Consider the following 25,752-nt stretch of genomic DNA (forward strand, 5'->3'; position numbering starts at 1 on the left):
GAAAACATACGTGAAGGCGTGAAGCTCTGTGCTTTGTGAAAACGTACTGAACGAATAGGTGATTGTACGCAGGTCAATGAAAATTTATCGTAAAGCAGAAAACGTCTTGCATTCAAGCGTAGCATCATTACTGTGATTCTATGAAAATTGTGAGAAAAAATAGCAAAAATAGCATACCTTAAGCAGTCAAGCAGGTCTGTTCATGTGCACGTCTGTTCATGTTCTCAGGAGAGAGAGAGCACGTTGGAAATCTGAGGGGGGAGGGCTGGAATTCTCATGGGCTTTGGTATTTATATCACTCACCTAAAAATCCATCCAATTCCATCCAAATTCCACTACTTAATGAAATCCTTTGAAATCCATAATTTTTGAGGACACCTAAATTTCATTGGAATTCTTTAAAATCCAAGTTGAGGACACCTTGATTTTGTTGGAATCCATTAAAATCCTAATTGAGGACACCTAAATTTCATTGGACTTTTAAAATCCAATGAAATCTGAGTTGGGGACACCCCCTTTAGATTTTGATGAATTCTATGGATTTTAAAATCCATTAAACTCTTTTAAAATCTGAGTTGGGGATACCCCCCTAATTGTTGGGTTGGGACAGTGATAAAGCTCTACACTTGTAATTGTTCATGCTGGTAGCTCGTGTCAGCCATTTCTCCAAATGACACTCCTAGTGCAGTAGTGCTTGCATAATCTGTATGGCTGTATCCTGTAAGATAGTAAAAGGCATGTAGTATGAGGTTTGCTTGGCGTTCCTATTTTGGTAAAATTCAGATTTGCTGCCGAACAAATTATGAAATAAAGTTGAGTTAAAATTACTTAAGTTTCATTAGGCCCGCTCATATACTGATATACCTAACAAGAAAAAAAATTACCTAAGTATTTTTTTGGTCGAAGAATTACCTAAGTTTCATGGCCAAACGTTGCATCACACATGTCGTTTTGTTCAAACAACAGGGTATGGAACTCTTCAAAGTTCAAAAAATATAAATTAAAAAAGAGGTAGTGGTGGGGCATTCCGAGAATCGAACTCGGGACCTCTCGCACCCAAAGCGAGAATCATACCACTAGACCAAATGCCCTCTTGTTAATTACAATCCCCAAATATATATTTATCTAAATTTATAATTTCTCATTGTTCTGACTTCAGTCCTGGCCTCTTTTCTTCTTGTTTTTCTTTTGATTTGTTTCGACCACCGCACCATAGTCCATAATCCAGTACGACGCCGTCTCTTTCCACACGCTGAAGAAGACTTCTCTCTGTCTCTCATCACCAGGTCTCTCTCTCTCTCTCTCTCTCTCTCTCTCTCTCTCTCTCTCTCTCTCTCTCTCTCCCTCTCCCTGTTTCTATAATATGCTCCCTTCGATTGCACTATGGGTGGGTGACTTTGAAGATACTCATATTAATTTCCAGTAGTGGGTGTTGTGTTATACTTCTCCTAAGCTGTTTCTGTGTCTCTGTGATTGGGTAGCCATGGTTAGCTCTGTATTTCTAGTGCTCCATTTGCTCACATAAAAGGAAATAAATTTGGAAACAAAAATTTTTGATCGTCACAATTTTGGTACATCTTCCATTGCCTCATACCTATTCGACATAATGCCTCAATTAAGTGAGTCTCTCTCACTGTGTTGGTAAATTTTAAAAGGCATTGCATTACTGAACTCAGATTTCTCAAAGGTGTTCTAATTACCTTTCTTTGTTTATTGTATTTTTTTTTTTTTTTCAGGTTATTAAACTCAAGTGGAACCATAGGCTTCTTTTCTGTTCATCAAGGTGTCTTGTGTGTGAGGGAAAAAAATGTTGAAGCGCGTCTTTGGGAAGGCGTGGAACAAAGGGGTTTATGTGTATGGAGGAGACAGACTTAGGCCTTGCTTGTATGTGCCCACAAGTGGTTTCCACAGTGGACAGGTACATTTCAAATCCCAGTTTCCTGTAACCATTTTTCTTATATTCTCAAATTTTATTATCACAATGTCTTTTGTTAGTTTCAACCCAATAATTTGATTTGAACAAATCTAAGAAGATTGATGCATGAATGCTTTCTTTCCCCTAATTATTTGGGTTGAAGAAGCATGTTTAAACAGAATTTGTACTTTTTTTGTGTATACATAATGCCATGAAGATCTGCTAGCAACCACATGCTGAATTAGTCTCCCTTCTTCCCTTTCCTAAGCATATTTATGTCGTTGTCCTCGTATTTAGTACTTGCTTCATGGTTTGTAGAATGATATTACTTGCTTCCAAGCTCCCCAATCACACATGTAAGACGTTAGATTTTGATTACTAAAATTTTACAGCAAGTCCATTGTCACCTGCTTAAATATCGAATCCCAGTGTTGGGGTGTATCAGGCACTTTTTCTGTTTGCAACCTCTGATTCCTAAGAGTGAACATATTTTCCATTCTCTGTTAAAATGCTGAGTCCAATTCTGAAATGGCTACAGTTGCTCAAATTGGAATGTATCTAAAAATTTTCTTATTAGAAACCGTTTGATGAAGTGAACTACTATCTAATTGTGCAATTTACAGGCTCATTGTGCACAGAGAAGTTTTTTCGGGGTAGAGGATTTCCTTGACGATAATAATAGCCGGCCATACACTTACCAGAAGGAGAAGAAGTCAAAAAATCCACACAAGCATGTATCATTTAAGCAGCGAACCATAGCCTACTTAGAACCATTTACACTTGATGTGTACATCTCAAAGCGGTTTGTTTCAGCCTCAATCACCCACAGGGTCACAAGCAAGCAGGTTGCAGTTGCTGGTACCAACTCCAAAGACATAAAAGCTGTACTCAAGTCCCGGTGTGATATACCTGCCTGTTTGTCCGTCGGCCAAATTCTAGCCGATAGGGCAAGAGAAGCTGATGTCTACACTGCTTCTTATACTCCCAGGGACAGGGACAAGTTTGAAGGGAAGATTAGAGCAGTTGTCCAATCCCTCATTGATAATGGGATTGATGTTAAAATTTATCTTGACTGAATTAGTTTTCCTTTTCCTTTGAATTTTAGTTTTCTTTGGACCCTTTGGGAGGTTTTGTATGTAACTGTTGTATGTGATTATAAAGGCGTTATAGCCAATTTCCGATGATCGATTATATATAGGTGACTACTTTCTGCTCTCTCTCATTGCCATATGTTCAGTATGTATTGTTTTAGGTTGGTCAGTGTTTCAGTGACGTGGCCAGACCATGTCAGCATGTCAGTACAACACTCTGCTGAATGTCTGCCGCGTAGGCTTGGCAGCACAGTATTCATGCTGAATGCCTGCCACGTGGGGTATGAAATGAGTTGGATTAAATAATTTGGACAGGTAGTTCACAGGAAAATGAAATGAAATGAAGATGGAATTTCATTCCATACATTTATTTGGACAAATACAAATGATGTTTGGTTATAGAGAAAATTGATTTGGAAAATATCTAAATTTGGAAGAAAGTACTAAAATTTAGCTACACAAAATCATATAGTCCAATCCTTCTGTCGCATGGCACACTTCTCTTTGCATGACGTGGGGACAATTTTGTGGAGTCGTTTTGAGAGAAATCTTTTATGAATTTCTATTCAATAGTGTTTTTGTCAATATTATATGAAGAATTTCTTTTAAAACCTAATGGTTTGTTTAGTAACATTTTTTTGTTTTTGTTTTAATCAAATACCAAATGGGGGGAGGGAGAGGAAAATGAGAAGGGGTTCTTAATTAGAAGCTCAAAATGAGGAAGAAAATTAAGCCAAATCCCAATCGGTTCAAAACTTAAGTAGAAACTTAAACTGTCCACCAAACGCTCGGCGCTTGTAGATACAACCCGCATCTGCAAGCAAAAAAATCATCTGCAAGCAAGTGCATCTGCATACACCGAGTACTCGGTAATGTAGTTTTTCTATTCTGCGTCCACGTACACAGACAGATTAAGCTGAAACCTTAATTTTTTATTTGATTGGGCTTTCAATAAAAATCTTTCAAAAATTAGGCTTACGAGTAATTTATTTAAATTTATAATTTTAACCTTATCGAGAAAATAATTAAGTTTTTTAGCAAAAGAAAAAAAACATTTAATTATAATTTTATCAATTCTTAGTCTTTCGTACTCACCTCTCATTTTCATTCTCTCAAGTGTTTCTTGTATTGTCATTTGGAAACCTAACAAAATTGTAGATGTCGTTCATACCCACCATTGAACTTATTGAAAAAACACTTGTTATTAGGTATTACTTCATGGAGCATTACAAGTCCTTTACCCCAAAATTATTTACTCATTTCAATCATGCTAAAAAGGTTTGTTTTTTACAAGTCCTTTACCCCAAAACTTTTCAATCATACTTATTGAAAAGTTTGTTTTGTTTTTAGTTTTCTTGATAACACAAACATTTATTTATTTATTTTTATAAGGAGGCATAGTTTTTCTTTTTCTTTCTTTAACTTTTTTTGGGATAGCTATTTTTCTGCATGCCTTAAAAAGAAGGAAAAAGAAAAAAGAAGTGCGCGAAATATGCTTCGGTAATGGAATCGCAGGTATAAAAGGAGGCCAGTTTCGTCATTTGCTGAATTCTAGACTGAGAGAAAGAGCGCATCATTCATAATTTTCTTATCTTTGTTCGTTTTCTAGATTTTCTCTCTGTGCAACGTTCCTCAGATTATATCAGTTTCTCTTCAAGCTTCCCCAAGGTACTCTCCCTCTCTCTCTCTCTCTCTCTCTCTCTCTCTCTCTCTCTCTCTCTCTCTCTCTCTCTCTCTCTCTCTCTCTCTCTCTCTCTCTCTCTCTCTCTCTCTCTCTCTCTCTCTCTCTAACCCTAACATCTTTCTCACTGATTAGAATTTTAATTTTGGTATTGGTTTCAGATTCTTTGGCATCTGTTTGGTTGTTCTGGAAAAAAAAAAGGTATGGAAACGGAAGGATATTGAATTTACAGTGTGCTTGACATACATGTGTTTGCAAGCTCAGTATGAATTTTTTCCACTGAATTGACCCTTTTAATGTTGTGGCTAAATTGAACTTAACTCGTATAATTCTGCTCAATAAAAATGCTATGAGATCTGAGTCATGGAAATTGTTTATTTTCTGCTTCTCTTTCTTTAATGGGCAGCCAAACAGAGGTTTGTCGAATTGTGTGTTCGAAAGGTTTGCTTGATTATTTGCATGATTCTGGGTCGGTTTTAAACTTAATTCAGTTTTTCATCTCTATGTGTCCATCTAACAGTGTTTTTTTTTATTGTAATTTTAGTTTACAAATTATTTGCATGATCAAAACTGGGTTTTGAATAAATGATTGGTTTCACTTGCGAGATGAGCAAAGATTTGTTTTTTTTTTTTTGTTGTTATTCGGGAATATGCATCTAGGTTTCATTTTTGTTGGGCATATCTTTCATCACCACATGTGGTTATGTGAGGCTTGATCCAAAAAGTTTTGGCATTGCATTCTAAGTATGAGAAATAAAGATATTAAGTGCTTTAAATGTGTTTGTAATCTTTATCTTGTGCCTAGAGTAGTTATGGTGGGAGATTACGTATTTACCGGTAATAACTAACAAAGACACACACACTTCTTTTGTCATGTTGGAAGGTTCTGGCATTTTCTCCAAATCAGGAGACCTAATGGTATATTGAACGTTAGATTTTAACCGTTATTTTGCGGCCCAGAGGAGTTACATAGGAAATAATTTAAATCTCAGTAATAGCGGTAGAACGAGAGAACAGGAAAAGAAAGTGTGTAAATAAATTAATTGGCCTTGATGCTGTCAGATGTACTAAAGCACACATGTAGCATGTTTCTGGCCATCTGACAAGTATTGCAAAATATTTAGTAGTCAAAGCCTTCATCATGATTTCTTTTAGTCATTCATTGCGGTTTAATTGAGTAGATCAACTATAAGAAAGCGGGTTCCTCAGAATGAGGTAGTGAAATTATTCAAATGTACCAAAGTTGCACGTATAGCATGTTTCTGCCCAGCCGACAAGTACAGAAAAATATTCAGTAGTCAAATCCTTCGTCATGATTTTGATTAGTCATTCATTGTGGCATAATTGAGTAGATCAATATAAACAAATCAGGTTCCTTAGATTAAAGTAGTGAAATCTAATTAAGTGTGAAGATTGGAAGTAAAATAAAGAAATTAAGTTGGTATTTACTATCTATCATGAAAGGCTTAAATCACAAGCCCATATGTTACTGCAACCTGTATAGGCATATAGTAGTGCATTCAAATCAAAATGGAAATTGGAAGGAGCGCAAGCAATTGCATTAGTAAAATTAGTACTCTTCATCGTTGCGGATCTTATATTTTGTGTTTTAGGATATACGGTTGTTGCTGCTATAATGGAGTGAACCTAGCAATTACAAGTTGCCTTCGGTTGTTTATTTAGAGTCTTCTGTGTTATTAAATGTGACACTATTAGTTTAAGTGGCTACAATATAGTAGCAGTTATAGTAGCAGTAGAGCGTCTTCTAGAGTTGGTCTGACTCTGAATTTGTTGGCACTTCCTCTACCATCAAAGATAATGTGATTTTGGTTGAGAATATGCATATTATAGTGGAGCTTAGATAAACCTATAGACAACACACCAAATCCAGAGATACAGACCTTAAACTGAAACTTGCATTTCAATCCAAATGGCGAATTTCTGGGTGCAACAAATATCGCTTGACACTTTGGGTTTGGGTGTCTCTTGCATAAGATACGATGTTGAAAAATCAGGATAATTACCTGCAGGGATAGATCTCAGGGGTGTACTTGAGCTTCATGATTTTCAAAGGATTGAGCCTTTGAGGAATGGCAAGGAGAAAAATAGAATGGAAAACAATTTTGATGGAGCAGTGCAAGAGAGAGAAGGAGAGTTATTGGGATTTGAAGGGTTTCATGGATAAAGAGATCTGCCGTTCTCATATTTTTTTGTGAAATTACAATAACTTTATTTTTTTGAGGCGGGAGGGGTATTTGTTGTTGTATATAAATGGGGGATATAACACCCGCATAATGGTGTGCAGTTTATTGTTCTTTTCATATACATGAATACACACACACGCACACACTCACTCACACACAGATTCATGCATGTATATGTATGTACACTGCACATATATTCATATATACATAAGTATACGCATACACATGCACACAGTTATATCTGTGTTTGTTTGAATACTTTATGCATTCGAACTGTACAAATTAAACTATTATGTACAGATGCTTGCAATGCAGTTTGTCATGAAATAAAGCTACCCAATCATGCATGTTTTTTTGAGTTTCTTTCTACCTTTTTTATTTTTGAAAGATCAATCTCTCCTAGTAGATGATCAATTTTTTTTTACCATCCATCATTTCTCCTTCTACGATTTGTGCATCTACAGTTAGTGGTTTTTCAGTATTTAAACTGATTGACATAGGAAAAGGGCATAAAGTTAGAAACCTCTTATATGCACTGATTGAAATATTAGGAAGAGGATTCTGACTTAAGTGGTCTTTGAAATGACATTGATACCTTTCCACTTAGCTAAATAGTCACAAATCACAATTGGATTTACTGTCTCCTCCCCCAAAAAAAAAAAGGGTGGAAGATTCTTTTTCCTTCACTTCCTTTCCTTTTCTTTCCTGTTACAGAGTGTATATGTGTAGTGTGCGTGTGCACACGCTTATATGGAGTATCTATCTTATTTACTTGAAGCCTTGCTTCATGCTTTTGGTAATTAGGCGCCAGAACAAGGAAAAAAGAAAAAGAAAGGAAAAGTAAAGTGATTACCGAGCCTTTGTTTAGTCTTTCAGTTTAGTTATAAACTTATAATACAAATCATATCTTCTGTGGTCTATTAGAGACCAACTATCTTTACTGACAACTTGACTGAAGAAGTATTCTGTGGTCTATTGGATTACAATATTACCTGTGTTACCATTACTGTCTCCTAGCTTTAATTTATAAGTCTCTGCTGATGATCGAGGAAAGAAGTGTAAATAAAATTAAATAGTTAATGATGTAAGAGAATTATAATCAATTTGCTTATCAAAAGAAAAAATTTACAATATTTTAAGGATTTTGTGTGGTGGAAAATGAATGACCTAGAAGATTTAAAAATTTACTGTTTATTGGTCTAATTGTTGAAGTTGGTCTTCTTGAAATTATGGTTGGTGAAACATCTTGCTTTGGTGTTTATGTTTAATTTGGACAAAATTATTTGATTCTAAGTTTGAGAGGAAACTGATCAGCGATTTGACTGGTTTAGCAGTTGTCTTAATTCTAATAATTGCCCTGGGCTTCCAGAATTTTGACTATAATTTTCACAACTATGTAAAATTCAAGACAATCAAAGTGAAAAGTTAAAGATAGTCATCATTTCTTTATTTCATTCATGATAAATGCAGTAACAGGATCAGCATTACATGCAAGCTTGTGACTTTTTTTTTGTATTTATACTCATTTTGTTTCTTCTCGTTTCAGTTTATTCCTTTTGTGTTTATGTTAACCCTGTGTGTTTCCCTTTCTGATATAAAACAAAAGATCACTTCAATAGCAAATTATTTGCAGGATGTATTTGACTTTGTGAGCCTGATTCTTTAGTAGACTATGGAACATGATGATAACTATATGGAAACAGATAGCAGGAAGGAATTAAAGAGTCCTACAGAAGTGTTGAACAATCCAGAGTCATCTGAACAAATCCCCTCTCCTGCAGCAGCATCCGGAAAACCAGAGTCATTTGAAGTGAAGATCCCCTCTCCTGCAGAAGCATCCGACAACCCAGAGTCATCTGAACTGAAGATCCCCTCTCCTGCTGAAGCATCCTACAAACCAGAGTCATCTGAACTGAAGATCCCTTCTCCTGTGGAAGCATCCGACAAACCAGAGTCATCTGAACTGAAGATCCCCTCTCATGTGGAAGCATCCAACAAACCAGAGTCATCTGAACTGAAGATCCCCTCTCCTGTGGAAGCATCTGACAAACCAGATTCATCTGAACTGAAGATCCTCTCTTTTGCAGAAGCATCTGACCAACCAGAGTCATCTGAACTGAAGATCCCCTCTTCTGCTGAAGCATTCAGTGGACCCGAGTCAGCTGAAAAGGAAATGTCCTCTACTGCAGAAGCGGCTTATAAACCTGATTCGTCTGAAAAGAAAACCCCCTCTGCTGCAGAAGCATCCAATGCTAGAAAGAAAACCCCAAAATCATTGAAGGGAAAATCTAAAATAATGAAGAAACCTCCGCCTGATAACAATTTGAAATCTAGCAAAGCTATAGGTGGTTCACAGACTCATGGGAGGAAAAGGAGGAGGGATAGGGGTAACAGAGAGGGTATCAACAAAAGAGCAGAAAATTCTAAGAAGCTGAATTCAAGAAAGGATAACCAACAGAATATTACCAATGAAGAGCATACTGAGAAGAGCAATCAGGCTCAAAAGGATCAAGGAAAGATTGATGAACTCAGAAAGAGCCAACAAAAACAGAAGAATACAGAAAAACGCCATGGGTCAGAAAAGGGTGTAAAGAGTCAAAAGAACAGAGAAAAGCACGATGAAAAGAGTGAAAAGCTTGGTGGTATGATCTTCATGTGCAGTGGAAAGACAAAGCCAGACTGTTTCAATTATTGTATCATGGGTGTTTCGATGGGTAAAAAAGACCTTGTTTTGGGTATCAGACCTGGGTTGAAGCTTTTTCTCTATGATTTTGACCTTAAGCTTTTATATGGGGTTTACAAGGCATCCTCTTCTGGTGGCTTAAAAATCGAGCCAAAAGCTTTTGGTGGGGCCTTCCCTGCTCAGGTCACATTTTCTTAGATCTATCTCCTAAATTGTTTTCTTTGTATGGTTAACCAGATTTGTGTGCTGATGACTTTCAAACTTCAGGTGCGGTTCAATGTGGAGAAAGATTGCCTACCTCTACCTGAGAGTGTTTTCAGGAAGGCAATAAAGGAAAACTATAATGAGAAAAACAAGTTCAAAACAGAACTTACAGTTAGACAAGTGAGATGACCCGCCCCCGCCATTTATTTATTTATTTATTTTTTATTATTATTATTTTTTTCTGGAGTGAGGTGATCATTGCTCTAGAATGATGATAAATATTTTCCTTACAGGTCAGGAAGCTGACAGCACTTTTCCGACCAGCTCAAGTCCATTCAACTGCTCTACCCACCCGTTCCCCACTTGGGGCAAAAAATCGGGATAGGGGAATTCATGAGGGAGTAAGAGAATCACTGCCACATGCACACAGGGATCCACATGCTAGAGATCCTTATGCCAATGGTGATGCTAGGGCTTACCCAGTGTTATCTCATGAAAGGGACCAGCATGTTGCATACCGGGATGTGGTACCTGTAAGGAGAGAGGAAAATCGTGATTTATACCTTACTGAAAAGGAATATCGAGCTTATGGTCTTCAGGGAGAGAGAAGAAACTTGGCTCCTCACATCATTACTCCAGCTTTAGAAGCTCACCACAGAGAGTATGAAAGAGAGCATCTCTTAAGACAGACAAACCTCATTTACAGGGAGGCTGTCCCTGCACATCGAGAAGCTGTTCATTCTGACCCTCTCTACTTGAATGAGAAAGAGTACCCGGCTTATTCTCTTGCTGCTAGACGTGAGTTGCCACCTGAAACATCTGCTACTGCTGTAGACGTGTATGCAAGGGATCCATATTATGGTTACCATTATGGTTCATCGTCGGATCCATATCTGGCACTTCAGAGGAGAGAGGATGCTTGTTCAGGATCTTACTCTGTTGGTGGAAGGAGAGAGAGTTACCTGATTGAGAGGGATCCTTTGCAAAGGAGAGAAAGTGATCGTACAGAGAGATTATACTCAACATATTCTGCTGCTGAGGCTGCATTAGGTTATAACCCAAGCCTGAACCAGGGGGCCAAGCCTGAAGCTGTGCCTGCGCCAGTTTCATCTCGCTATGCTTTTGCCGGTCCATCATACTCCTATCGCTAAATGCTTAAATGGAGTGCTTACAGCCCTCTATGTGAGGCTTTTCTTTTATTTGTGTTTTTCTTTAAAAAAAGAAAAAGAAAAAAGAAACAATAAACCATATGACAAATATTTAACTTCTGGCAAAAGAAGAAAAAGATAAATGTTTGAACTTGTGATTTTATGTTGTTTTTAATGGCTTTAGCCTTTAGCAAGTTTAAATAGCAAAGGATAGCCAAGTTTTGGACAACGTAGTGGTTTGCATTTGAAATCATAGCTCATTGTATTGTTTGATAAATGTTGGTAGGATGCGGATAAGATTGAATGGACCAAAGCAAGGCGTAATGCGGGCATGAGAATTGGATTGCATTTGGGCCGGCGAAGAATGGGGATTTGGTTGTTGAGCCCAAGAAAGTCAGTAGTATTTGGACACTAACATGTCCATATGATACAATACAAGTTTTTTTTTGTTTTTTTGTTGGTTAAAAACTTAAAATACAATACAAGTTCATTATGGAAAATTTTGATTTTAGGGTTTGGGATTATTGTGCCGTTTATTGTTTTGAGTAATAATCCAGTTCCAATTACACATGGTAATTAAATTGGAAAATTTGGGTCCGTAGGCACTCAGAAATGGAAACTTCAACACGGGCTGCTCTCCTTCTCTCTTTAAAGCTTAAAAGGTGTGGACAGGGGCAACAATCAACTATGTATTGCGCAAGGAACAAGCGAAAAAAGAAAAGACCTTTGAATTGCTGCATTATTTCTCTTCGATTTCATTCTCATTTGACTTGACCATACATGCATGCATCCGCTAGCTTCTCACAAATTCCCTCCAGGGAAATACTGCAATTAAATTAGAATGGTAAATGTTGGAATCAACTTGGAAATTGCTTCCAATTCCAAGACATCGATCAATATTCCCCAAAAATTATAATAAACTCAATATTCATGCATGCATGCATCGGCTAGTTTAATGTCAAAAAAAAAAAAAAAAAAAGAATCTCCTTTGACCGATCCGACTAGTCCACAGTCAACGATGCACGTCCGTACACCACAAGTTTCATGTGATATATTGGTTTAGATTAAGCAAGTATATTGATATTCATACGTACTTTCCAAGCAAATAATCCTATCTATCTTGTAATATTAACGCACACATTCAAAATATGCATTCATTAATATTGACCAAGGGGACGCCGCGAGTGGTACAAGTAGTCATTTTTTGTTTTGGTCAAAGATATATAATTCGTAAGCCACAAAGGCAGATCGAAGATCGAGGAGAAAAATACAAGAGAGGCATGGAGGAGAGGGGGAAGGAACCCGCAAAAGAAGAAAACAAGAGCTAAACTTAATAAAACCAGCAAATTAAACAATCAGGCCAACAAAGCAAAATAAGAGCAAATTAAGATAAATAACATCAAAAGAACAAAAGAAGAACCAACATATATATGCAGGCAGAGCTGCTAACTTGGAGGGCAAGGAGGTCCGTCTCTCGATCCGCACCACTGTTGGCTTCTCTTTTAATCCAATCCCAACGGAACCATGAGAAAAGAATCACACAAATTAAAGAAGCTGGTAAGAAAAGGAGAAATCTTCCGATTGCATTTGGCACATATAGATCGATCAAGTGTTTTATGGAGAATCACTTGGATATGTGTTTGATATTTTAATCAAAATTTGGCCAAATTTCATAAATGGTACTTGTGGTTTGGGTGATGTTTTAATGTTACATTTGCGGTTTAAAAACTTTTAATCATACACTTCTAGTTTAATATGTTTTCAATTTCACTCTTCTTGTGAAATTATCATTAAAAGTCAACTCTAAGGTATTAGAGGAATTGGTGTAGTTATAAATCCAGACACTTGAATTCGAGTCTCCAGTTCAATCATTGGAGCGGCCAAACAATAAGGAAACAAATTGTTTATTCTTTGGTTAATGTACAGCAGGAAAAAAAACAAAAACAAAAACAAAATTTTTAAGCTGCAGTCCAGCCTGTCCAGGCAGCTCATAACGTAAATTCATTTCCAAGTCGTGACATTATAAAGTATTTTCACAAACAAGTTGTCAAGTTCTATAGAAATAACGTTTGTAAATTGTAATTGTGTATTCTCGGGAAATTCCATTTCTAAACTTTTTCGATTATTTCAAAGACTTTATATTTTTTGTACATATAAGAAGACTCTTAAAAGTTAAAAGGATTCGTACTGAAAGACCAATAAAAGTGTCTTCTTAAAAAAATAACAAATAAAACTGTTTGATTAAAAAAAGAAAAAAAAAAAAAAAAGGAAAGGACAAGAGAAGACTAATGAATGGGTCATTTTATTTCCTTGATATAAGAGAAGTAGAGAATTTTTTAAAATAATATATTGTTATATGGTATAATTAATTTATTATATGAGGATGTTGTTATATGACATAATTAATTTTTTTAAATATAATATTAATAATATTTATTTATATTATAAAATATATTTATTAGAGCGCATTAGTTACACCGAAAACGTGAAGAGATAGAGATTTTGGTAAGGAAAACTTGAAAGCTTCTGCGAAACCAAACAATCCCAAAGCTATAAATATATGCCTTCTTAGCGATCAAAGTTCATTGAATAAAAACACGCGTAATCTTCCGGCGGTTTCAACTAAAACAAAAAGCATTGGTTTTTACTTTTAGACTGCAAGTCTGCAACGTATCTACAATTTTGAGGACAGAGACATAATTAGGGTTTTGGAATTTGGAGGAGAGAGAGAGAGAGAGAGAGAGAGAGAGAGAGAGAGAGAGAGAGAGAGAGCAATAAAAGTTTGGGATTTTTGCAGAGCGAGAGAGAGAGAGATGGGGGGTTGCTTTTCGGACGTGAGCGGAGGGAAGCAGGCCATAGGGGGGGCCCAACAGAGGCCCACACCAGCGCCAAACACTAACGACGACGGCGCTCATAACGACGCCGTTGAGTTCTTCCACAGGTCGAATGGTAGTTTTCCACTGTTCACTCAATTGGAGGTATATGCTATGCAATGTCACCTTCCATCATACAAAACCTTCTCTCAATTGGAGGTGTCTCAATTTTTTATTTATCATAAAACGTTATTATTTTTGTACCTGCATTGGGTCTATCATCTATGTTTACTAGTTTTTACTTTTCTTTATTTATTTTTCGCTTATAAAACCTAAAAAAGATGCTTTCTCTTATATTCTCTTATATCCTACATTGAGAATCCTAACTTTTTTTGTTGTATTTTGGAATTTTTCTGGTTTGAATTTTTGTAATACTTATTCTTTTTTTTTTTATAAAATTTATATATATTTATGTGCCCCTCTATTATAAGTGTTGGGTGGTAGGTGGTAGCTGTTTAGACAATATTGGATTTCGATTCTACAAAATTAATGTTCCAAGAATTGTGTACGTAGCTGCTTGCGACATAGGATAGCCCATCAATTGAAAAATCTATTCTCTTTGTATTTTTTTGAATAGATCTCCAGTGCTCTCGTGTTTGATGAGATAAAGGTGGAAAAGTCAACCCAAGCTATCTGCGGTCATGTTGGTTGATGGTTTTAATACCATATATTACATACATTTTCAATACCCACTTAAGCACATTGTCAATGGTTTTGTTACAACAATTGAACAACTCTAATGTTTAGGACAGAAATAAGTTTTATTTGGTCCACAACATATATATTATGTTTCACTATAATATTTTGGCTCTACGTGCCTTGGAAATAACAACATTGACAATCATTAGTTGATGTGACAGCAAATGATTGGTGTTACGTGACTAGAATCTCAGGCTGCATGTCGAGCTCCCCAACATGCAAGATTCTCATTTTGTTGATGCCAATTTGACTTGGGAGCATATATATAGGACGAAACCGTTGTTCTCAGAATACTGTTATCACTTAGATGTGTGGCAATGTGCTACTTATCTGGGGCCGGCCAGCTTTTAGAATTTCAATGTTTCCAAAAACCTTAATGCTTTTTGTCTCTCTTTCTTTTTCTTTCTCCCCTTGACATCAAATGCTAAATTTTAAATGATGTACCAGCAGGCTAAAAGTCTTTACTTATACTTCATGAGGATCCACTCTCCACAGTACCTATACTTTCATGCTTAAACATGCATTGAACCATCAAGCTGCGACATGTTAATTAAATAAATGTTAAATTCCCAATATAAATATAATACTTGATGGATGCGCTAAGTTTGATGTTTGTGTGCCATTTATATGATCACTATGGGCTTTTCAAATGCATGGATAGCTCTCTTGTTTTTAGTTGTCTTCATTTTTTTTTTTTTTTTTTTATGGTTTTCTATACAATGGATTCTTTGAAATGTATTCATGTATTTCAATTTTGTGCTACAGTTATCCTTTTCAGCATCTAACTTGCGTGATCGTGACATCACTTCAAAGGTATGTTCATATATCCATGTCACCTTACTCCTTATATATATCATACTAATTTAAATAGTAAGGTTTTATCAGCATAATTTTTTACTCTGCTATATATAGTTTATACCTGTTTAGCATAGTAATTAAAATATTGTAACAATGTCATATGAGCACTACCTTTTCCTGTTCTATAATAAATTAATAATGAGTGCTATCATCACTAACCTAACACATGGAAGGGTTATCACATTATTTTGAACACTTATAATTGAGTTTAAAAAATTAATTATTTTCTCCAATCTATGGTTGTATGTCTATGTACTTGTATGACATATATGGTACTGTATCGTGGTGAGACTTATCGTAATATGGTTTATCCTGAAATAGTTTTTTTAACTTCTTTCATTTTATTGCAGAGTGACCCCATGGTTGTTGTCTATGCAAAGAAATTAGATGGTAAGCTAGAGGAATTAGGGAGAACTGAAGTAATACTGAATAGTTTGAGTCCTGCATGGATAGAGAAAGTTGGAGTTGCATATCAGTTTGAGATTGTGCAGCCACTTATGTAAGTTTCTCAGATTTTATTTTGCACCTAAATGTTTCTGAAGATATATCTTGTATTAATTGTATCTGGTAAGGTTGGTTTTGATTTGGCTGTGCTTGACTCACGTGTTCCTTTTTTCTTTTCGTGTGTTCTCCCCGAAGATTTCATGTTTACGATGTTGATACAAAATATCACAATGTACCTGTGAAGGTACATATAACATGTTTTCTTCTTTCAATTTTAGCATTTCATTCCGAATAAAACCAAAGAAAAATCTTATTGAAGGTTCCTTCTTATTATGTTGCCTGCAGACACTGAATTTGAAGGATCAAGAATTTCTTGGGGAAGGCAATTGTGTTCTTTCAGAGGTAGTCACCTTGAATTCAGCATATCTCAATTAAAAACATAGGTTATTTTCATTGAGCTGGTGCAGTATGTGTATAGACTATAGAGTTGCTTAATTCATATTTCAGAGTATATGTTTATTTTCCAGTTTAAATTTCAATGGTGTAATGATTATTGTTATATAGCTTCTAGCTACACTGCTCACCATTGATGCAGCTAAAGTAAGATAAGGCTGTAGCATGTAGTATTTTCCTCTATATAATTATTTGCAAAGATGTTTGCCAATGGAATTGTATTGAAATCAGTGGCTCAGATTTCATAGATTTTTAGTCATCAATTCCTAAATGCTAACAATTTTTGTGGGTGTACTTGTTCGCTTGTTTAATGGCAGATTGTGACTAAACAAAGTCGGAGTTTAAACTTAAATCTCCATAACAGAATTGGACATGGAGGTTTGAGAAACTTAGGAACACTCACAGTCCATGCTGAGGAAACAATTGCTTCTAGGAGTTCTGTTGAGATAAAATTCCACTGTTCCAACTTGGAGAACAAAGACCTCTTTTCTAAAAGTGTATGTGCTTTCACACAGCGGTCTTGTGATCTCTTTACTTGTGGATACAGATTTCTATTTCTGTATGATCCTTAAATTGCTTCTCCATTCTTTTACTTTAGGATCCTTTCTTAAGAATATCTAGAATTGTTGAGACTGGAGGTTCTGTTCCGATTTGCAAGACTGAAGTGGTAGATAACAATTTAAATCCCATTTGGAAACCACTAAGCCTGAGTATGCAGCAGTTTGGAAGCAAGGTAAGCTTGTCAAATTATTTCTGGCCTACCTGTTAAATTAGAGTCTATAAGTCTGGTAACCGACAAATAGGGTAGACAAATTCATGTAACTTTCTGAACTTCAACTTGATGCAGGATAACCCATTAGTTATCGAGTGTTTTGATTTCAACAACAATGGCAACCATGTTCTAATTGGGTAATTTTTTAAATTATTTGTGCCTAGTGTTTATTTTTTTGCTTTTAACTTATCATTGCTTTGTGCCTGGACCAGAAGAATAGAATAATGTTTTGGAACTTAAATCTTGGTCCTATACAGGAAACTCCAAAAGTCAGTGGCAGACTTGGAAAAATTATACAAAGAAAGAAGTGGGGTGAATTTTGTCATTCCATCTTCTCATCGTGGTCATGAAAAGGTGTATATTCAAGCTTGCAGTTGATTTCTTAGTATTGCATGTCAATTTACTCACACTTTTTCTTTATAATTTGCCAACATAGGCTTTGAAGGGTCAGCTGTTTGTGGATCAATTTTGTGAGAAGGAGCAATCCAGCTTTCTAGATTATATTTCTAGTGGATTTGAGCTTAACTTCATGGTTGCTGTTGATTTTACGGGTAAGTAACTTCTCATATTTTGGAATAGGTTTTCAATTTTCACTTTACATATATATGGTATTGATATATGTTCATTCTGTGAATATTGAATTTTGTTCAGCTTCAAATGGAAATCCTCGAAGTCCTGATTCTTTGCACTATATCGATCCTTATGGCCGGTTGAATTCTTACCAACAGGTAAGTAGGTGCTATAATAGGCGTAGTAGTTACACTAATAGAAAGGAGACTTGAACCTAGGTTCCCAGCCCCTTCCCCATCTCACCCAATGCCACTTGAGCTATATACAACTCATGGGCCACTAATATAATAATGATAATTGCATGGGACACCAATATTATACAGTCATTATTTAAAGTGGGAGAATGATTAGTTGATATGTTTACTACTGCTGTAAAACGCTTGTTAAAAATGATCAAACCAGGCTGTTCAAGTTTTCTTTGTAACTGGAACCAATATTTGGTTGTTCTAGCTTGTCCACCTTATTATTTGAAGACGTGTATTGGATTTTTGTATACATAGGTCATTATTTGTTCTTTTTTATTTTTTTTTGGGGGGGGGGGGGGGGGGGGGGTGGTTCTGTTCCTAAATATTTAAAGAAATCATATTGATTGTTGGGATGTTGTCTGATTAATCAACTGAATCATTTGCAGGCTATAACAGAAGTAGGTGGAGTCATTCATTTTTATGATGCTGATAAACGCTTTCCTGCTTGGGGATTTGGAGGAAGGACAGTTAATGGTGCTGTGTCACACTGTTTTAACTTGAATGGAAGTGCAAGTGGATTTGAGGTAATTGAGCCATCTAGCTCTTTGCAATTCTTCTTTACCCTCTTTTGCAGACTTATTCAATACATTTGAACTTGTATTCTTGGACCTTCTTAGTAAATTGTTTCATTTATTTAATAAGGTTGAAGGAGTTGAAGGCATAATGGCTGCTTATGCCAGTGCTCTACAGAATGTAACTCTGGCGGGACCCACTTTATTTGGCCAAGTGGTTAACAGGGCTGCGGAGATTGCTGGGCAGTCCGTCAAGTACAACAACAAGAAGTACTTTGTCTTGCTTATCTTAACGGTAAGAGGAGGATGAATTTTATTTGCATTTCTGTCTTCTGTGATCTTTGTTTAGTATTAATATAAATGCCAATCTTGTTCTAGGATGGAATCCTTTCAGACCTTCAAGAAACAAAAGATGCTTTGGTGAGGGCATCTGATCTTCCCCTGTCAGTCCTAATAGTTGGAGTGGGTAATGCAGATTTCAAAGAAATGGAGGTAATGCACTAATGCTTTTGTTTATCTTTAACTTTCACCATATCTTCATTTCTTTTTTGCTAGATATTTGATTTCTACATAATGAACTTGTGGTCTGATTCTTGTTTTTGGCAGATCCTTGATGCTGACAATGGACACCGGTTAGAGAGTTCTACTGGTCGTATAGCTACAAGGGACATTGTACAGTTCGTTCCCATGAGAGACGTGCATAGTAAGTACAAATGACCTCCATTTTTCTCTCCACAACATTCATAGTACCTTAAACTGCATCTTAGAAATTCATTGGTGTTTTAAGTTGTAACAGGTGGGCAGATTTCTGTTGTTCAAGCTCTTTTGGAAGAGCTGCCTGGACAGTTCTTGACCTACATGCGCAGCCGAGACATCAAGCCACTCACCTTCCACGCAACCCAAGCATCTGCCTAAATCAAATGTGTCACTTGTAAATACATTATCATATGTGTCGCTTGTAAATACATTTTTCCTTCCCTTTCAATTCTATTCTTTTAAATCAAATGCCACATAACTCAAATCTCACAACATTATTTGGATACTTAGTTTTTATAGTTATGGGTAATACGACTTTATTATTTTCCTTTTTGTATTTAATTGATTAGTATTGCCTCCCTTTTTGTGTTTTGGTTAAGAGTGAGGTTTATTTTTTCTTTTTTGGCCACTTATGAGTGGGTTTTACTTGATTGAACTTTTCGTATGTATTTTTTTAGGGTGCTCTAATAGATGTTCTTAAGTTATTTAGTCATTTCCATTCTATTGTATGTCAATATGTACATCATGAAGGTAACTGGGAAATTACTAAGAATGCGCTTATGCCTCCCGACCTTCACGTTTTGATTGAAGATGGGCCTCCTTGGCTCTATGATGTACTTTTCTCGGATTTTCAGCAACCTTAATGAAGTACCAAATAAAAAACTACAGTTATTGGTGATTTATTCTTGTGATTTCTTTTGTTTTAAAAACCAGACCTCTTCAAAGCCCAATTTTTTTAATTATAACCTCTTTATTAAATCAAACAAAAAAATTAATATTAAAGAACTAGGTATTTCAAAAGATAATTAATGATGATGATTAATGCAACAAATGTGTGAAAACTTAATATGCCAACAATAATTTTTCAACATGCTCATAATAAATGGTGTAAGAGAATGAGGAGATGATTTAGAACTATAACTGATAAGCCAATGATTTGATTCCTTACAATATAACCGAAAAAAAAAAAAAAAAAAAATCAAAGGAAAGATTCCCACATGTATCACAAGGGAAACATCCTTGACGAAAGACATACACCAACAGTGAAAAACAGTGTGATTCTGATGCGCAAGGGATTTGAGGCATTTTCTCCCTTGTGGCAATGAGAAAATAGGCAATGCAAATCATTTTTGTCTTTAAAAGTAGTCCTTAAATAACCATTTCAATTTTTTTAGGAACAATTCAAAGACCACCTTAATAACCATCAGTGTTCTACATTAGTTCTCAATAACAAAACTTTTTCATGCCGTTGAGTAATTATTATAAGTAATTCAATTATCCAATAACAGAATGAAGATTTAAACATCAATGTTGAACACCCAGCCCGAATACAGTTCTCATTCTTCAATAACACTTTCATCACATTTTCTGCCAACAAATCCAAATATTTTCAGTTCGTACAGGAGAAAAAAGGAGAGAGGTGTTGATGATCAGTTCAAGCATAAGGATGATATCTATGACGATCCTTCTCCCGTGAAGAATAGGAGGAACTGTGATAGTCACGATCTGCAAAACAAGGATAAGTGTCAGTTGATGGGACTCAAACCACACAGCCACACTATTGAGAAAAAGAAACAAACATATGAACTATTCTTGAATATGCATACCTCGGGATGAGTGATGTCTTGATTTCTCTGAATGCCCACCTGCATTGTGCATTCAACATAGAAATTCAGGTTACAAAGTTTCAGATGTAAAAAAAATTGAAATAAGACATTCACAAAACAAATGCAGAAATGGATATGTTACAAGTGGTCAATGAATCGAAGAAAAAAAAACCCATAACAAACCTGAATCTTTTGCTCTATCCTTGGAACGATGGCCTCGGTCCTTGGTTCTGTCCCTCTCGGCCTCCTCTCGATCTCGCTCCCGGTCGGAATCCCTTCCCCTATCACGATCCCGGACCTTTATTCTATCCCTGTCCCTGTCTCTCTCCCTCTCCCTTTCCCTGTCCTTGCTTTTGTCACCACTGGTTTCCATTCTGCGTTCAGACTTGGATTTCAAAATGAAATCGTCTCTTGCCTCTCCCTCAATAGGCATGCTCTTAGATTCATCATCACTCTCTTTAGTTTCCTTCAGCTTGTCAATCGCTGCCTTAACCAATACACCCTTTGATCCACCAGATTCAGGATTGACTGCTGCTGTCTGTGCCTTGGAATTAGAAGTATCATCAATAGCAGGTGAGGTGTTCTTAGGAACTTCCTACGGAACAGCAATGAGAAAAAAAGCTCCACATTACTAAAGTAATTTCAATCTGAAGCAACATAGAGAAGATTCTCTTCATCCTGCAGTTGCCACCCTTGCTGTTATCCTTTCTCTAGTCACAGCCAGCGGTGCTGCTGTTAAACCACCAATAAGAAGCAAGTGATTGAATGAATTTAACAGTCCTTAGAGAAAAATAGCAGCATTTGCAGTATCATGATACGATATGCTGACAAGTGGGCAACTGCAGTGATGATAAAAAGAATATTGTAGAGCCCCCAGCTCTGAATAAATCCTGAGTAATACAGGGGGAGAGGGAAGAACCCAAAGAAAAAAAAAAATAATTACCTTCAAAATTGACTGGGACTGTGAATTCCATGACTTGTTAGAAAATGTAAATGAATCTCCATCCTTACAGACCAGTATGTACAGCGCTTTAGGAAGGCTGTACAGATGAGCCAGAACCCTACAAACTTCGTCAATCCCTGATTTCTCAGCATCAAATGCCTTCCACCATGGCGGATTCTCAGGAAGGGGTACTTGAAACCTCCGAGCAGCCGCATATACAACACCACAAGCAACAACCTCACTCTTGAATCGCACACACAATGTTGTACGCAAACTGCACCAAGTAAAAAGTTGGAGAAAAACTAAGAATTAAACCAACAACATTCTTGAGATATTCTAGTGAAAAACAGAATCCAACTACTACAAATCAAAAGACCATTAAAACACCTCAAACTTTTGCGGAACAATGAAAGGATGAAGTGAATTCCAACATATTCTAAGTTCAGCAACTTTCAATATATAGGTGAAGCTTTGTCATTTAATTCAACATTCTATTTTCTACAAATTGGCTTTATTGATCCCATCCCAGTCTACCAGAAGAAGGTAGCTTAGCTATACCACAGGGCAGAGGCTCATAGCATTGGTCTTCTCATCCATCCTAAATTCGCAGATACACATGCAAACATACACATACCACTTCCAGCCCCACTCTACAGAACAGACTTTGGAATTCTAATTAATTGATTGTAAATCACCTACTTCATCTCTTAAAATGTAACTACATCAATAAGCATCACATAATAGAGTAATAATCAAACATATTCCAGGTAAAACAGAACTTTTAAATAAATAAACACCAATTTCAAATTCAAAAGTGTCAAAGTCAAAAGTAAAAAACCAAGCAACAACAAAATAAAATAAGTAATTGGTGTATTTTGAGAGAAGCACCTGTCATTTGCTAGATTCCAGGCTTCTTGCGTTAAATCCGGAGGTGTTTCAAGAGTGGCAAGGTAATTTGATATAAATTTGTGAGGATGTTCAACATGACATATGAAACCCATCTCTTTCAGAATATGTCTTTCTGTTCTACTTAATTCCATCTTCAAGTCTGAATATTTCTGTCAAAAACAAGACAAACATCTTGAAACCATGACATATACTTTTAAAGGAAAAGACAATAGCCCTCTATAAATGCAATGGGAATAAATGGCCTAAACATCATTTATGCAGAACAAAGAGGGAGGGGAGGACAGGAAAGGAAATCTATTTATGCTGCAACGCAGTAGATTTGATTCTTTGATCTCAAAAGGATGATAATGAAAAACAATGATTGTAGTACAATACACATATAACAAATAGGAGCTACTAACCTTTGAATATGGGTCCAAAGGCTCAATAGGCAAGTTCTCCCTCCTACATTCCATTCTGTGGAAAACAATGATCACCTGTCTAGCTTTCTTAGGGCATTCCTCCAGTTTTGATGCAAGCCACACACAGCTAGCTGCAACTTTCTACAAGAACGCATTGCACCCAGTGAAAACATCACATTATTAATGCAACAGTTGTCAATAGTATGCTTCTTATAGTCATACTAAACAATGTATCCTTCATTCTCAAAATAAGAGATTGGAGACCACATACAGACATTTCAAAACATGCGTTTGAGAAATAAAAGCTGTTCATAACCCTATGGCTTGATTACTTCCTGTAAACAAGGGGTGCATCTTCTTTTTTAATAAATGTCTTCATTACTTATCAAAAACCCGAAATCACAAAAACAAAAACATAACAAGAAAGTACATGGGCTTGCAGCTTATATTAGGTACATGGTACTTTGCAGCTTCACTACCCAAAACAAAAACACCACAAGGAAAAAGGTTAAAAGAATTTTTCATTCCTCTCAATTTTGAAACACGGGCACAACTACATGGGCTTGTTGAAAGTACTAGTACTTGCCTTTCACAATCCCAACATAAATCAACATGTCTAAAATTAAAAGTATTTTTCATTTCCTCATAATTTTTCACAATTTGGAAGCATCCAAAAAAAGGGTTAAAAGAGTAAATGTGTGTGTATATATATAACAAAAATAAAATATACCTTGACATTGAAGCGTGCAAAGGATTTCTTGCAATAAAAACGGTGAAACAGAACCTGACCAGTGGCCATCACAGCTTGAGGTCTGTAAGTGATCAAATTAAGCAAACAAAATTAGACAAACAGCACCCTTAAGCAAAAGAACAGTGATAAAACATTAAAATAAAACAAAACAAAATTAACTTAGTGAGAGCATACAATCTGAGCAAAATGCCGCTTTCTTGGATCAAATCACAGCCGTAGATTCTGAGCGTGGTCTCCGTGGCTTCATCTATACCGTCCTTTCTTGACGGAGAGTTCTGTAATTGCTCATCCGTCAGATAGAACGTGTCTATTGCCGTGTATATCATCGTAACAACCCTAACAAGATTTCAGAAAAAAGAGAATTTAAAAAATTTAATCGAATATCAAAAAAACTAAAGTTTCGAAATCTAAAATAGAAATTTTGTAAAACTAATATCAACCAAATAGAGGCTTACCCCCGTTTAAACCCAGAGAGAGAGAGAGAATGAGCCGAAAGGTTTGGTTTGGCAGCCCAGAAGTTGAACGAAGAGATATCAAATCTAATATCTTGATCAGTGAGTTGTTGAAGGATCGTTCTAGACTTCTAGTCCTTCACTTTCTCTAATTTTCTCGGCCCCCAAACAGAAGCTAATGAAAGATCGTGGTCCTCGTGGAACTCTACTTTAGTTTTGTGATCTTACGACGCCGCCGTTTCGTATTTTAAGTTCTTTTTTATGTTATTTGAGAATTGCTTTTATTTTTTATTTGGGCTTTTTTATTGGGCTTTAATTTTATTACTAGACACCATGGCCCATGGGAGACCCAAATATCAGCAGTACACATTTCCCTTAGGCCAGTGCTATTTCGACCACCCTAAATTGCTGAATTGACTACCCTATTTCAAAATTTCAACTTTACCCTTAAAACAAAAAATTTCAATTTTGTTCGTCAAGTCATTCGATAATTATCTACCAAAATATTTATGATTATTCGACAATTATTTGCTGAACATTGGTGGATTATTTGGTTGATAACCACCAAATAGAAATGAAAAAGGCATTCGACAGTTATCTATCGAAATGTTTGTGTTTATTCGACACTCATCTGCTGAATATTGGTGAATGTTTTGGTAAATAACCACTGAATGAATCTGAATGATTTCATTCTGTTTTTATAATAAAGGGTAAAATAAATAAAAAAGTTGGACAAAATTTAGAGTACTGCTATTTGCACACCCTTTTTTTTCTTTTTGCACACCCTTTTCACCATTTTTCTTACTTCACACCCTCACACTTTCCCCACTATTAAAATTTCTCATATACACACCCCTCTCAATTACCTAAATACCCTAATTCATTAATCTTAACAAATTTCTCTTACACACCCCACTTAATTCATTTAAACAATACATCCCCACAATTTTTTTTTTCTCCCGTACACACCCCCTCCCATTTTTTTTTCTTCTTCTTCTTCTCCCTACCCGAGCCATCACCTTCTTCCTTCTCTCTCTCTCCGCATGCACCATCACCACGGCACCACAAACACCACCACCACCTTCTTTTTTCTGATCGAGCAACTAGTAGTCCTATCTATCCACCTCTCCAGACACAATATCTTGAGTACCTATGATGGTGACCACATCTGCTGGCATGTGATGTTTGGACATAGAATCGAGTCCTTGTGAATGGGCAGAGCCAGATGCTCTTATTTTACGACGGTAGGGACGATTGCTTCCATTACTGACCAGAAAGACACCAAATTCTCCTTTAGGTGCAAAGAAATGAATGGGTTTGCGCTTTTGCTTCCTTTTTTACCGAATAAAGACCTCTTTAAGTTTTGCCAAGATGTTCCAGGCTAGCTCTTTTATTTGTTCTACAGCGGTTGGCTCCGGCGGAGGCGGAGGAGCGGGCCAAAAGAATTCAAAAATTTCATATATAAACGGAGACAGGTTTTCCAGTAGGCCTTCCAGGTTAGATAGGAGCTTGTACGAAAAAATCAAAAGAAGGCTTCCAGCCAAGCGCCTCAGAAAGGAATCGGCTCTTCTGGAAAACAAA

At 36.2% G+C, this 25,752-nt stretch overlaps 4 protein-coding genes and 1 non-coding gene across 8 annotated transcripts; 3 read left to right on the forward strand and 2 right to left on the reverse strand.

The window, feature by feature from the left end:
* Window positions 1-1,019: 1,019 nt before the first annotated feature.
* TRNAP-UGG (transfer RNA proline (anticodon UGG)) lies at window positions 1,020-1,091 on the reverse strand. The gene has a single exon. It is a non-coding gene; the product is annotated as a tRNA-Pro (tRNA).
* Window positions 1,092-1,197: 106 nt separating this feature from the next.
* Window positions 1,198-3,130, forward strand: LOC147280940 (Ribosomal L18p/L5e family protein). 2 transcript variants are annotated; one of them, XM_086248069.1, is made up of 4 exons: window positions 1,237-1,286; window positions 1,482-1,619; window positions 1,737-1,918; window positions 2,539-3,130. In XM_086248069.1, the coding sequence occupies exons 3-4, from the start codon at window positions 1,808-1,810 to the stop codon at window positions 2,989-2,991; spliced, it is 564 nt and encodes a 187-aa protein (XP_086104195.1). In that variant the 5' UTR covers window positions 1,237-1,286; window positions 1,482-1,619; window positions 1,737-1,807; the 3' UTR covers window positions 2,992-3,130. The 2 variants fall into 2 exon arrangements, with proteins under 2 accessions (XP_086104194.1, XP_086104195.1); XM_086248068.1 differs by lacking the exon at window positions 1,482-1,619 and having other exon boundaries at window positions 1,198-1,286.
* A 1,431-nt stretch (window positions 3,131-4,561) lies between these two features.
* On the forward strand, window positions 4,562-11,402 carry LOC147280941 (uncharacterized). 2 transcript variants are annotated; one of them, XM_086246760.1, is made up of 6 exons: window positions 4,562-4,674; window positions 4,849-4,887; window positions 8,523-9,757; window positions 9,842-9,958; window positions 10,072-10,960; window positions 11,213-11,399. In XM_086246760.1, the coding sequence occupies exons 3-5, from the start codon at window positions 8,564-8,566 to the stop codon at window positions 10,927-10,929; spliced, it is 2,169 nt and encodes a 722-aa protein (XP_086102886.1). In that variant the 5' UTR covers window positions 4,562-4,674; window positions 4,849-4,887; window positions 8,523-8,563; the 3' UTR covers window positions 10,930-10,960; window positions 11,213-11,399. The 2 variants fall into 2 exon arrangements, with proteins under 2 accessions (XP_086102886.1, XP_086102885.1); XM_086246759.1 differs by having other exon boundaries at window positions 4,563-4,674; window positions 10,072-11,402.
* Window positions 11,403-13,701: 2,299 nt separating this feature from the next.
* BON3 (Calcium-dependent phospholipid-binding Copine family protein) lies at window positions 13,702-19,688 on the forward strand. 2 transcript variants are annotated; one of them, XM_086246761.1, is made up of 16 exons: window positions 13,702-13,904; window positions 15,264-15,311; window positions 15,707-15,855; window positions 15,996-16,044; window positions 16,146-16,202; window positions 16,571-16,750; window positions 16,852-16,986; window positions 17,101-17,162; window positions 17,283-17,379; window positions 17,462-17,576; window positions 17,677-17,753; window positions 18,227-18,364; window positions 18,483-18,647; window positions 18,731-18,844; window positions 18,959-19,055; window positions 19,140-19,688. In XM_086246761.1, exons 1-16 carry the CDS (start codon window positions 13,740-13,742, stop codon window positions 19,265-19,267), a joined length of 1,776 nt encoding a protein of 591 aa, XP_086102887.1. In that variant the 5' UTR covers window positions 13,702-13,739; the 3' UTR covers window positions 19,268-19,688. The 2 variants fall into 2 exon arrangements, with proteins under 2 accessions (XP_086102887.1, XP_086102888.1); XM_086246762.1 differs by having other exon boundaries at window positions 19,149-19,688.
* A 641-nt stretch (window positions 19,689-20,329) lies between these two features.
* LOC147280943 (cyclin-L1-1-like) lies at window positions 20,330-24,374 on the reverse strand. Its single transcript, XM_086247021.1, has 9 exons — window positions 24,175-24,374; window positions 23,894-24,055; window positions 23,699-23,780; window positions 22,969-23,109; window positions 22,547-22,716; window positions 21,659-21,932; window positions 20,899-21,310; window positions 20,716-20,754; window positions 20,330-20,614 (listed from the first exon to the last, which is right to left on the reverse strand). The coding sequence occupies exons 2-9, from the start codon at window positions 24,043-24,045 to the stop codon at window positions 20,544-20,546; spliced, it is 1,341 nt and encodes a 446-aa protein (XP_086103147.1). The 5' UTR covers window positions 24,046-24,055; window positions 24,175-24,374; the 3' UTR covers window positions 20,330-20,543.
* Window positions 24,375-25,752: the final 1,378 nt, after the last annotated feature.

The sequence above is a fragment of the Dryas octopetala genome, chromosome 6 (assembly GCF_963921425.1).
Source record: "Dryas octopetala chromosome 6, drDryOcto1.1, whole genome shotgun sequence".
Classification (NCBI taxonomy): Eukaryota; Viridiplantae; Streptophyta; class Magnoliopsida; order Rosales; family Rosaceae; genus Dryas; species Dryas octopetala.

Bases quoted from the DNA above. Each gene is read 5' to 3' on its own strand.
- LOC147280940 (XM_086248068.1), top strand. From the start codon at position 1,808: ATGTTGAAGCGCGTCTTTGGGAAGGCGTGGAACAAAGGGGTTTATGTG. The intron at 1,919-2,538 runs GTACATTTCAAA...TGCAATTTACAG, and splicing joins GTGGTTTCCACAGTGGACAG to GCTCATTGTGCACAGAGAAG.
- LOC147280943 (XM_086247021.1), bottom strand. From the start codon at position 24,045: ATGATATACACGGCAATAGACACGTTCTATCTGACGGATGAGCAATTA. The intron at 23,110-23,698 runs GTATATTTTATT...GCGTTCTTGTAG, and splicing joins TTGCACGCTTCAATGTCAAG to AAAGTTGCAGCTAGCTGTGT. The intron at 21,933-22,546 runs GTGCTTCTCTCA...TACTTGGTGCAG, and splicing joins TGGAATCTAGCAAATGACAG to TTTGCGTACAACATTGTGTG.
- LOC147280941 (XM_086246760.1), top strand. From the start codon at position 8,564: ATGGAACATGATGATAACTATATGGAAACAGATAGCAGGAAGGAATTA. The intron at 9,758-9,841 runs GTCACATTTTCT...TTCAAACTTCAG, and splicing joins GTGGGGCCTTCCCTGCTCAG to GTGCGGTTCAATGTGGAGAA. The intron at 9,959-10,071 runs GTGAGATGACCC...TTTTCCTTACAG, and splicing joins CAGAACTTACAGTTAGACAA to GTCAGGAAGCTGACAGCACT.
- BON3 (XM_086246761.1), top strand. From the start codon at position 13,740: ATGGGGGGTTGCTTTTCGGACGTGAGCGGAGGGAAGCAGGCCATAGGG. The intron at 16,045-16,145 runs GTACATATAACA...TGTTGCCTGCAG, and splicing joins ATCACAATGTACCTGTGAAG to ACACTGAATTTGAAGGATCA. The intron at 18,365-18,482 runs GTAATTGAGCCA...TTATTTAATAAG, and splicing joins GAAGTGCAAGTGGATTTGAG to GTTGAAGGAGTTGAAGGCAT.